We start from the raw sequence: 13,067 nt of genomic DNA, 5'->3' as shown, positions 1-13,067 counted from the left end.
GAAAACCTTTTTTTTCATCCCAGGAGAAGGTTGGTGTCGTTCAGTGCAAAAAAAAAATCAAATTTCTCAGATGGTAAGGTTTTCGCATATCGAATGAAAGAGGACAAAGCGTACATTTCAAATTTCAAATTGACGTTCCCCAAAAATTTGGTAGGTGGGGTCATTGAGTGCAACACTTTTTTTTCTTTTAAGATAAGGTTGTTGTATATCAAATGCAATGTCATGATGTGTACATTTAAAATTCCTTACCTTCAAAAACGAGTTGGATAGGGTTATTAAGTGCAAAAATCCAAATTTCTAGAACATGGCGTTGTAGCATATTAATTGAAAGATCATCAAGTCTATGTTACATATATCATACTTCCGATCTCGAAAATGTATGCGGATGAGATCATTAAGTGTAAAAACCGAAAAGTTTCAGAAGGTATGCTTGTCGTTTATCACACGAATGGTCGTACAAAGAACATTACCAAAACATCACTTTTACGGGAAAGACCTTTCAATTGTTTTACAAACAATTGAGATACTAGTAAATTGATATATTTTTGTTTAAAAGTAGCATGTAGATGCTGTTTATTGACAACTTAATAATATCAATGATTTGTTTACGTTTATGCAGACAATGAATTTTCATGGTAACGCACTATATTAATTATGATGCCAATGTATTGGATACACAGCCAATTTGGCACATGTACTATTTTTGTACTTAAAGTCTGTAGTACTGAAAATTTACTTTTGATATTAAGCACTATTTCTTCACTTTTAAATTATTGTACTATTTACGTACCTGTATTTTACAGTACTTGATTTGTACTTAAAATTGGGTACAGAAATAAAACCAAAAGCGATCACAATATTCCATGTTTGAAAATCATAATTTGAAAATAGACATACTATCAAAATGCTGAAAATGTGACGTTGTAACCAAAAATATTTAGTACTTAAATTTTCAATTACAAATCAAGTACTGTAAAAAACAGGTACCTAAATATTACAATAATTTTAGAGTAACAAATTAGTACTGAGTATTAGAAGTAGATTTGCAGTACTTCAGATTTTTGGTACAGACATAGTACCTATGCAAAAGTAGCTGTGTAAACATTTAATAGTGTCAGTGTTTTGTTTACTATAAAGCTGTTGATGATTAATGATGTCAGTCGTCAAATTTTTGGTTTCTTTCTGATGTCATGAACTAGCTATGTATACACTCATTCAAACTAACAAACTTACACATTGTGAGATGTTTGTTGTAGAGATACAATGTAAACAGATGTTTATCCAATAATAGTTTGTATAGTTTCTGTTCAACAAATACTGGTCACTTCAGTTGCCCTTGTTATATGTTGGATACATTTGATGACAAGAAAACATGTGAAGGTAAGTGTTTTGAGATAACATATTAGTTTAAAACTATAACAATGAGGAATGGTTGTTAACCTATAAATGTACTTTAATCCTAAATAACCTACGATTTCTAGGAGAAAAGTTAAAAACAAACGAGAACTTTTCAAACGTTTAAAAACCCCGTTAATTTAATGCATATTGGCTCTAAGTCGGTTAAATTTTCCGAAATAACCCGAATTATTTCACACATTGCTGATACTAGTACGTTATTAACCAGATAATAAATCGACCTTATTTAGATTCATATACATGTGACCAAAAAGTAAAATCACAAAAATTCTGAACTCAGAGAAAAATCCAATCGGAAAGTCCATAATCACATGGCAAAATCAAATGACAAAACAAATCAAAAACAAATGGATCAGAACTGTCATATTCCTGACTTGGTACATGCATTTTCAATGTAGAACCTGATGCTTTTGATGACAGTCTCATCAAATTCCTTTATATTTACAATGATGCGTGAACTAAACAGACATAATAAATAAAATAGTCAAAATAAGGGTACAGCAGTCATCATCGTGTAACAATAAATTGTATGAGTGGGACATGATTTTGCATCACTGTACTGAATGATATGAATATGGTTTATTCATGTAATTTGTTGGGATCCAGGATATTACGTGACTAATGTATTTTTTCATTTCCAGATGTTAATGAATGTATGGTAAACAATGGCGGATGTAGTCACATATGCATTAATGGAGATGGTTCTTTTGAATGTCAATGTCATCTAGCTATAGGTTTTGTTCTAAACAGAGACGGAAAAACATGTACAGGTGTGTTAAGTTATGCAGTATACTTTTTTTAGTTATTTCATTGTATCCTAGTATTTCACAAATATGAGATGCTAGAGTACTTGATGTATTATCTGCATTAAAGTTTGATTTTATAACTTGTTCTGCTTTAATTATGTAGTCGAGGAAATTATGTGACCTATTTATGTAGCATTTTTACTGTTGAAGCACAAACCGTGACCTATTATACTCAGTTAGAATAATAGTTCCAGAAAACATTAAGCGAGCCTTTCATAGATGAAAATGAATGTTCCATTTCAAACATATTCTCTCCTGCCCAAAAAATAACAGAATAGAGGAAACCGATATACCAAGAAATAAAACCACTAACCTTTCATCGAAACTTAAATTAAGCACTTCATTTGAATTGTACCCGAATATTGAAATCTTTTAAACTTAATTCGATTAACTCTTCTGTCCAAAATACTATCTAATGTTGATCGAAAAAAGGTTCAAGAAAAGTGTGAAATTATGACAAGTTATTTAAACAGTATATCGGGGTAATGCTACGGAAGCGTATTAGCGCCACACATTTTTTTTCCCTATGTTTGCGTTATAACGCAAACCTTTGCGTTAAACGCAAAGGTAATGTTTGCGTTATAACGCAAAGGTTTGCGTTATAACGCAAAGGTTTGCGTTATAACGCAAAGGTTTGCGTTGAAACGCAAAGGTTTGCGTTATAACGCAAAGGTTTGCGTTATAACGCAAAGGTTTGCGTTGAAACGCAAAGGTTTGCGTTATAACGCAAAGGTTTGCGTTGTAACGCAAAGGTTTGCGTTATAACGCAAACATAGGGAAAAAAAAAATGTGTGGCGCTAATACGCTTCCGTATAATGCTGTTTGCTTTTAGAAGACCATTAATTTTAAATTCCAGTGACATCTCTCAATCTTGTCCGTGATTTAAATAGTACACATTTACAATTCAAGATAAAATGAAAATAAAGATGATAGAATTTAAATAGACCAAAGGTACATATCCAAACGTTTAAACCCGCTGCTTTTTCTTGCACCTGTCCTAAGTCATGAACATGATGTTTAGTCGTTGTCATTTGTTGATGTGGTTCATTTCTGTGTCTTGTTTCTAGTTTTTTACATAGATTACACAGTTGGTTTTCCTGTTTGAATGGGTTTACACTAGTAATTTCTGAGACCCAATATAGCTTGCTGTGTGAGCCAAGGTTCCTTGTTGAAGATCCTACTTTGAACTATAATGGTTTAATTTTACAAATAATGACTTGGATAAAGAATTATTTCATTTGAACTCATACCAAATCTTCTTATATCTATATGAAACAATAAATACCTCCTCAAAAGTGACAAAATCTTTCAATTCGTAAATTTGAACCCTTAATTGCAGAAATATTATATCTATAGTTTCTATGTAAGAATTGACTGATAATAAATGTTCTTGAATGAGAACCTGAGTTTCACGCTTATATATTGACTAGTTTTAGATTTTCCTATGGGTCACTCATTATCTCTTGACCGGAAGTCAGAATAAAATAATCGGAACGTCTCGAAAGTTTTGGATCAGTTATATTGATAGTTATCCACGTCTTTCATACGGTCCTCTATGGCTAGGCTACCTGACATTGTAACAAAATTAATTGGAAAGTGAAAAATTAAAGACAAAGTTACCGTCAATATTTTTTTAAATATAAGAACCAAAAAATATTTTGTGAGTTGAAACTTGCGGCATATGGTAAGGATTTTGCGTATTGTTGAAGGTTGTACGATTACCTTTAGATGCTTAAACCAACATTGTTTGTACAGTTGATGTGTCTCATAGGCGATTGTTCCGCAACTCCCTAATACTAAATTGTTCAAGAAATCTTATGTTGAATAAAATCGGCCGCAGTGAAAAAAACCAGTACCAAGGGCTGGCAAGACGATACAAATCGCCGGCATTTTAAATATTGCCAAGTAGTTGTTCTTCTGGTAACAAAAATTCCTCTTAAGAAAATTAGAGTGAACGAGAATCACGACCCCACACTGACGCTAGGCAATAACTTGAATAACGCTGCCTCGGTACTTGGAGGATAAATGTTAAATTCGCACTTTTAAAAAAAAAATAGGAATTTATCTTTGTTTCAAATGGAGAAATACTTGGCATGAGTAAATTTTATCCTGTCCAGTACTATTGAAACTAGAGGCTCCAAAGAGCCTGTGTCGCTCACCTTGGTATATGTGAATTAAACAAAGGAAGCAGGCAGTTCATGACAAAATTGTGTTTAGATGATTGTGATGTGTGTGTACATCTTACTTTACTGAACATTCTTGCTGCTTACGATTATCTATATCTATAATGAACTTGTCCGTGTAGTTTCAGTGGAAATGTAGTAAAAAACAAATTTTATGAAAATTGTTAAATATTGATTATAAAAGACAATAACTTCTTAGGGGGTCAATTGACAATTTTGGTCATTTTGACTTTTTTTTAGTCTTAAATTGCTGTACATTATTGCTGTTTACAGTTTATTTCTATCTATAATAATATTCAAGATAATAACCAAAAACATCCAAATTTCCTTAAAAGTACCAATTTAGGGACAGCAACCTAACAACGAGTTGTCCGATTTATCATACAGATAAATCTTGACCAGATAAACATTTTTACCCCATGTCAGATTTGCTCTAAATGCTTTGCTTTTTGAGTTATAAGCCAAAAACTCCATTTACCCCTATGTTATATTTTTAGCCGTAGTTGCCATCTTGGTTGATTTGCCCGGTCACAAAACACAATTTTTAAACTAGATAGCCTAATAATGATTCTGGCTATGTTTGGTAAAATTTGGCCCGGTAGTTTCAGAGGAGAAGATTTTTGTAAAAGTTAACCAAGATTTACGAAAAATGGTTAAAAATTGACTATAAAGGACAATAACTCCTAAAGGGGTCAATTGACCATTTTGGTCCTGTTGAGTTATTTGTGAATCTTACTTTGTTGAACATTTTTGCTGTTTACAGTTTATCTCTATCCATAATAATATTCAAGATAATATCCAAAAACAGCAAAAAAAAAAAAAAATTACCATTTCAGGGGCAGCAACCCAACAACGGGTTGTCCCATTCATCTTAAAATTACAGGGCAGATAGATCTTGACCAAATAAACAATTTTACCCCTTGTCAGATTTGCTTTACATGCTTTGGTTTTTGAGTAATAACCAAAACCTGCATTTAACCTCCATGTTCTATTTTTAGCCGTGGCGGCCATCTTGGTTTGATGCTGGGTCACACAATTTTTAAACTAGATACATCAATGATGATCGTGGCCAAGTTTGGTTTAATTTGGCCCAGTAGTTTTAGAGAAGAAGATTTTTGTAAAAGTTAACGACGACGGACGACGACGGACGACGACAGACGACGGACGACGGACGCGAAGTGATGAGAAATGCTCACTTGGCCTTTTAGGCCAGGTGAGCTTAAAATTACACATTACATTTCCTTCATATAAGAAAATAACTGGAAGATAACCCATCAAATTTCTCTTCTTATTTAATCTATGAACTAGGTTTAGTAACCATGTCACCTCAAGTTTACAAAATATTTTATAGAAATCCCCCAAATATAACGGTTCTTTGAAATACCCAAGTTATATGTTTATGGCACGGAAAAGTTTTACTGCAATAAAATGTAGGATTAATTACCTACAACTGTCAAATGCAAAGGAATATTTTTTTCGACCTTTTTTCGCATACAACAGGATGTGACGTACCTTGATTTGGTGGTATTACACCTAAACAAGAGAAAGCGGTATACTACTGTTACCTTATTTTACGTTCTGTCCCTCATATATGAAACATACTAATGAAAAGCGTTTACAGTTTCTCCCTTGTTTTTAAAAGGTGTTTTTTTCTACAGATAACTTAATCTGCCGTATAAGAATTTCGCAATTTTCGGGAAAATCGTAAATTAGACAAATTTTAATGATGACAATAACATACACCTACTGCGTTATCCTGTTTTATAAGAATGACCACATTAACGTATTGGTAATTTGTGAACATCTCAGTCTATAATATGGTGGGGTGTTTTAAGCTTCTTAATTTCTGATCTAGTCCATTACTTCGTCTCTAAAGTGTTTAATGGATGAACATAACCACGGACCGTTTACGACTTGTTATCTACATGTATATCTAACTTATATTATTGTCATTAAATTTACTGTATTTTAGATATTGATGAATGTACAACGACTTCAAAATGCGCTCATTTATGTGCAAACACTGTTGGATCATATCAGTGCAGTTGCAGAACTGGATATGAACTCGCATTGGATGGAGTATCTTTTTCAGGTGTTTTTACGTTTATGCATTTTTTCGTGTTGAAAAAATCTGATATTTTTTAATTATCGAAATTAAAGTGTATAATTATGCTCTATGTAAAAGCCTCAATTCCAGTGTCTTTTCCTCCATAACATAAGATTTTCGAAATATTCAGTTCGTGGAGTACATTGGCGAATATATCTTTTGATGGATCAATCTCTACAACAACAAAACAAAACATTCTGCGGGTTGTGTGTGTGTGTGTGTGGGGGGGGGGGAAGGGGTCATCAACTTCAGGCTTCCGATTCCTTTTAATTCATATTAGCTAATGGCCATTTTAGTGATTTAATGACTATGATAATTAAGAACCACTAAATGTCTTCTGTCTACATTTATGCATAGTGTTCTTGTTGGACAGTAGGATTTAACCTATATTTCCCTGAATCTCTGTCCAGAAAAGTTCAAAGAATATCATTCTGTTCGTCCTGATGAATATGAGAGTTGTGTTTAAATTGATGTTGAGGAAATAAAAAAACAGACCCAAGATATACAGAACATATTAAGTGACCTTCTGAAATTTTTGTCTTAGGAGACATTGGTTAGTTTGTATACAATATATATCATATGCTGGTTTTCTTTTGATATAAGATTTATTAGTTGTTCTAGGTGTAAATTGTGTTTAACTACTAATTTCTTGTTACTGTTTCTTGTCATTAAATACGATTATTAATCAAAATCGCTTCTTAATATTTGTATGCATCAAATTCTTCCTTTTATCCGTTTTAGATCTTTGGCAATTACATGTTCATGATTTATAACATATGCCTATGCCGTAACTTCAATCACGTTTCCTTTTCGCGAATATGAGCTACCTAATTAGACTATTTACAGGGTTTGTAATAACATAAGCAACACGACGGGTGCCACATGTGAAGCTGGATCTGCCTATCCTTCCAAAGCAAAAAAGATAAACCCCTGTTTTGGTAGGGTTCATGTTCCTTTGTCCTTAGTTTTTTATGTTGTGTCTTGTGTACTTATATAAATCTGTTTGTCCTTTTCTTTTTTAACAATGGTGTCAGTTTATTTTCGATTTAAAAAAAAATGTATGTGTTTGAATGTCTCTCTGGTATTTTCCCCCCTCTTTTATATAGAACTTCTCGTTTACAAATTAAAAAAAATATTCAGGTACTAAGGTTCCAATCCCTTCAGTCAAAGTTCATCTTAAATACATTTGGCTATTCTATTTATATACTTTTGGATCGCAAAGCTCCTGGAAAGCAATTCATACGCAGGAAATAACACTTTATATTTATTCTATTTTCAAGCGCTGAGCTGTTTGTGCCAGAGATTTGTTTCAGCTAAAAAGTTGATGTTTCAGCACTGACAATATGAAAAATGTATACTTATTTGACATATCCCGTTCATCCATAAGGCAATATATAGAATCTGACGGGCCAAACTCCTTCAGATAAGTAAGCTATTGATTATATATTTTGAAATAAAACATTATTTCATTGCAATGTATCTATTTGTTTAGATGTCAATGAATGTTTGCTGATCAATGGCGGTTGCGATGAAATATGTGTCAATACACCAGGTTCTTATCATTGTCAGTGTCAAAATGGACCACCGCTGAACGCTGATGGTAGATGTCCAGGTAAGTTTTAGATACACACACCACAATTTAGCAATATATATATATTTATGTTGTCTGCAATTTTTATAAATATCCAATTACAAGGGATTTCCAGTTTTCTTTTTTTTTCTAATGCAGTTACCATCTGCTTTGCTTTACAAAGATGGCTTGTAACTTCAGGATTTATCCATACTCTTTTTAATGGAATATAATAGACTAGAATAATTTCTATTGCTAACCACAGCTCCCAAAGCTGAGATGAATCATTACATTAAATGTACATACAATGATAACAATGCAGATGAAATAAAAATAAAATACCAGATAAAAATAAATCAAACTATTAAGACCAGCAATAAAATTCGGTATGTACATTGAATTATAAATTATGTCCAGTACCCCAGTTCTTTAATACTCACCTATATGTATAACTATAATTTTATTTGAATAAAAATCTATCAATTAGCTGTGATACTTGTATGAATTTCCTTTTTTTTTTTTTTTTTTTTTTTTAAATTAGACAACATATTTATTTAAAAGTTTGATAATCTTGGGATCCTCAGAGTTCATAAGCCGGACAAATTGACTCATCAGCTAATGTTTTTTTTATTTGGCACCCTGTGTTCTATATAACTAAAAATTGCCTGCGCTCTTCTATATATTTTCGACATTTAAGTGAAAAATGTAATTCAATATTAATTTAACAAATTCGACATATTCTATCATTTACATCTTCATTTTTTTTATTTTCCTGCTTCTATTTCCAATTTATGTGCACTTAGTCGAAATTTAGTTATCATATGTCCTTTTTCATTATTCAAATCTAAATATGGTTCAAATTTAAATTGAGATTTAAACAGTCTATATGTACGCCATTTGTTAGTCTTATTACCATCTCTAAAATCGGAAAATATTTCGTTTTTCCAAAAGGGGTTATATTTTAATTTTAATTTTGAAAAAATCTCAGTTTTTTAAATTTAAATTTTGATATTTGTAAATAGCTCAATCAAGATCATGTAACTCTGATGATTCTTGCATTCATGCATATAACAATGTATCACAATTTTGAACTATATGTTTCTAGTACTTTAACATATTATAAATGGTTGCTAGAAAACGCTGTTAACGACCAACCTCTCAAAACACCAATAGTTGGGGTTTTCTTGTTTACACCTAATAAATGTTTACACATTTTTAAGTGCAACGTTTCATGTTCAAATTTTATCATAGATTAGATAAAAAAATAATATCATCTTGGGGTTATTTATTGTTTTGTATTTTTTTTTTCAAGAAACTCCACATCCCACTACCATATAATAAAATGGGCTTAACTGTGTTATCAAAAATATGAAAAAATGTTTTTATCTTTGGTTTTTAATAACCAAATGCCTTAAAAGGCTGTAATATGCTTTTAAACCTTTTTGATAAAAGAAATGTTTAGCTACTTTAAAACTGCCAGATCAGTGGAATATATCTCTAAGTTAGCGATAATCTTTAGCATTTTCTGACACATTATAGTTATAAAGGAATTTTTGGGAATTTACCTTTTCTGATTTATTACACATTTTGTCGTTTCCATATTATCACCTAAACCCCACATTTTGCAATATTCAAATAGTCTACCATCTACTTTAATTTGACCACTAGTTAGTACAGATATCCTATTTATCTTGCTTTAACTAGATATAACTCTTCTTTCACATTCGATATATCAGCGATATAATCTACTGTCAATTAAAAGTTATAGGTGAACTTAATATGAAGACAAAGATATGTTATATTTGTATTATAATAGACTGCATAATATGAAGACAAAGATATGTCCCAAGTGAATAAACCTCGCCGTGTTGGTCGAGACTTTTTAAACTTTTGGTCCTCGATGCTTTTCAGCTTTGTCCTTGTTTTGGCTTTTTTCTTCTGGGCGTCGCTGGTCAGTCTTGTGTCGACGTAGCGCACGTCTCGCATATTAAATGTTTAACAAAGTACCTTTCGTTGGCTATTAATCGTTTGTTTCTTTGTCCTATATTTTCTCCCATTAATTTGTATTGTAGTCCTGTCATTTTAATGTTATAAATAGCATTGCTATTAAAACGGGAGGTTTGACATGACACAAAACCAGGTTCAACCCAACATTTATATCTTAAAATGCCCTGTACCAAGTCAGGGAAATTGTCATTGTTATATTATAGTTCGTTTCTGTGTGTGTTACATTTTAATGTTGTGTTTCTGTTATATCGTAATTTTTTTATATTTTATGTCTTTCCCTCAGGTTTCGTTTGTTACTCGGATTTTTTCTCTATCAATTTATGAATTTCGAACAGCGGTATACCACTGTTGCCTTCATTTATATTCAAATATACTTCAGGGACAGAAAATCCTCAATGATTAAAATTTCTGTACTTTATCCTTTAACTACGAATGAAAGAAACAAGTTGAATTGTACTACGAGATATGTTTTGTTGTTATCGCAGAGAAGGCTTGTGCATGATGATGATTTAGATGAAAGAATACATATACGATATATGAAGCTTAACATCTTTGTACATTTTCCATGATACATCCGTCAACCAATAGACCATAATGTTAAATTAAACTAGCTATACAATGATCTTATGCTACAAATAGGGACCAGGGACAAAAAAGGCTTGTTTTGCATATACATTTTGGCAGTGAGTTACTTACTGTTCTTGAGTTATGTCCCTTTAAAACTTCAACTTTTGCTATGTGTTTTAGTTCCGCACTTGTACTTCAGTTTGGTTCATGCTAATTTTATGAAACGCATGTATACACAATATTAAGAGCCTAAACTAAAAGACAGAAATTGAATTTGAGCAGTAAGTCATGAGCATTTACCGTTAGAGAGGTATTCTCTTTTTAACTCTGAAAATGACAAAGTTTGAACGGGGACATACGTGTCCTAAGATTCTTCTTTTATTTTATCATAATGCCAAACAATAGCTTTCAAATATTAACACGACGGGTGTCACATGTGGAACAGGATCTGCTAACCCTTCCGGATCACTTGGGATCACCCCCGGTTTTTGGTGGAGTTCAAATTCGTGTTGCATAGTCTTTAATATTCTATGTTGTGTCTTGTTTACTATTATTTGTCTCTCTTTTTATTTTTTCATCCATGACGTTGTCAGTTTATTTTCAATCTATGATTTTGACTGTCCCTCTGGTATCTTTCGTCCCTCTTTTAGATATACCACTGATAATTAAACACTGTTCTGTTTGGTTTGATTACATAGCATAATGTATAGTTTATGATACTGGTTATACATTTTAATCTATTGTTTAAGGATTTAACTGACGTGTCTCAAATTATTTAGAAATATAAATGTGCAATACAAATACATTAACATGGAGTTATAGTATGATTTTCTGTGGCAGATTATAACTGAAGAGTTTCAAGTATTACATGTTCTAGGCTCAATGCATATTATGTATAGAGTGTAAAACATTTACCATTCGGGGGTATCGAATCCAAAACCATTACATAAATAGTGTGGCCGAAATCCTCAATAGCCGGTGTAAAATTTAATGCAATACAAAGTAAAGTTTAACAAAAACAAACCAAAACAAAATGTATAATGTAACCGTGTGCGTAATATCACTGGCTACTCGGCATATTGTATGTAAGAGTAGTAAACTAAGTTGCAGTAATACAATTGAATGTCTAACGCAAGTATGTCCTACAGTTATTAAATATGAAAGACTAAAACCCATTTAATCACCATGTTTCACACACATATACATGCATATATATAAAACACTTGCATTAATTTATTTCTCGATTTTATCAGAAAGAAATAGCACATACGTTGGATTACAGCAAACATTATTCGAAGTTCATAAAATAGCACGCAGATTGCTACCCAAAGGATATGCTGTGCTCGAATTGGCATCATGTGGTGAAAAAGGCATATCTAAAAATATTATTAGTTTGTCTTCGACATCGTCTTGGTATACACTTTCAACTAATTCAAGCATTTATTTTACCATGGGAATTGTATTTGTTGAATCTGGAGACTTTGCCTTGCCAGTTTCTATATCAGGGTTAGAAGTAATTTCAACGATTTCTAATTTCGAGTTAATTTACGGATCTTTGAAGTACTCTTAAGCAGATGGAATTGAGTTAAACAATAAACGAAACCATACCTGTTTCTTTTTTGAAACAACACCAAAGGATATTCATGAATTAATTGGATCTGTTATACCAACATTGTTTGATAGACTATATGAAGTATTGCCAAATTGGATTTGTTTCAGCGAATCTGGGGAAAAAGAACTTTCAATCACTGAATTAAAAACGAACTTGCTTTACGGAGAGGGATTGAGCGCTATTCCTGACTGTGAAGGGGCTCCAGTTTACGACGATCGTCTATACAGTGTATTCAGATTTGGAACTAATATGTCAATTACTTTATTTGAGAATGAGGTCCATTTACCATCCCCTTTGGCAGGAAATAGATTTAGCCTTGTAGTTGACATTTGCCAGGATAATGGAGGAACAGCATTTCTGCTCATACCACCAGAATCGCGCGACTTTCTTGAAAACTTTGATATCTTTAGATCTCTAAAACAGAGTTATGGAGTGATCTTCAAACCGCATGGAATAGGATTGTCATTAGCTAAACACATTGATGTAACTCACAGTAAAAAAGAAATAATTGCATGGAATGGAGATAATTTCTTTCAATACTCGTAAGTAGTCAATGAGTTGTTTAATATGAATAAGATGTGGTACGGGTGCCTATGAGACAACTGTCCATCCAAGTCACAATGTATAAAAGTTACTAATTAAAGGTAAAGTACTGCTTCAACACGGAGCCTTTGCCAGCTGAAGCTACAAAAGGCATAAATGACTGGTGTTAAACAATCCAAACAGGGAAACTAACGGTCTTATCTATATATATAAAAACGAGAAACGAGAAACCTTTTAACCCAATCAACAAACGACA

At 32.2% G+C, this 13,067-nt stretch overlaps 1 protein-coding gene across 1 annotated transcript; it reads left to right on the top strand.

The window, feature by feature from the left end:
* Positions 1–1,272: 1,272 nt before the first annotated feature.
* LOC134687917 (signal peptide, CUB and EGF-like domain-containing protein 2) lies at positions 1,273–12,804 on the top strand. Its single transcript, XM_063548375.1, has 5 exons — positions 1,273–1,380; positions 2,058–2,186; positions 6,378–6,497; positions 8,005–8,124; positions 11,910–12,804. The coding sequence occupies exons 1-5, from the start codon at positions 1,344–1,346 to the stop codon at positions 12,224–12,226; spliced, it is 723 nt and encodes a 240-aa protein (XP_063404445.1). The 5' UTR covers positions 1,273–1,343; the 3' UTR covers positions 12,227–12,804.
* The last annotated feature ends 263 nt before the right edge of the window (positions 12,805–13,067 follow it).

Source organism: Mytilus trossulus, chromosome 10 (genome assembly GCF_036588685.1).
Source record: "Mytilus trossulus isolate FHL-02 chromosome 10, PNRI_Mtr1.1.1.hap1, whole genome shotgun sequence".
Classification (NCBI taxonomy): Eukaryota; Metazoa; Mollusca; class Bivalvia; order Mytilida; family Mytilidae; genus Mytilus; species Mytilus trossulus.
This window is presented reverse-complemented; position numbering and strand designations above follow the sequence as displayed.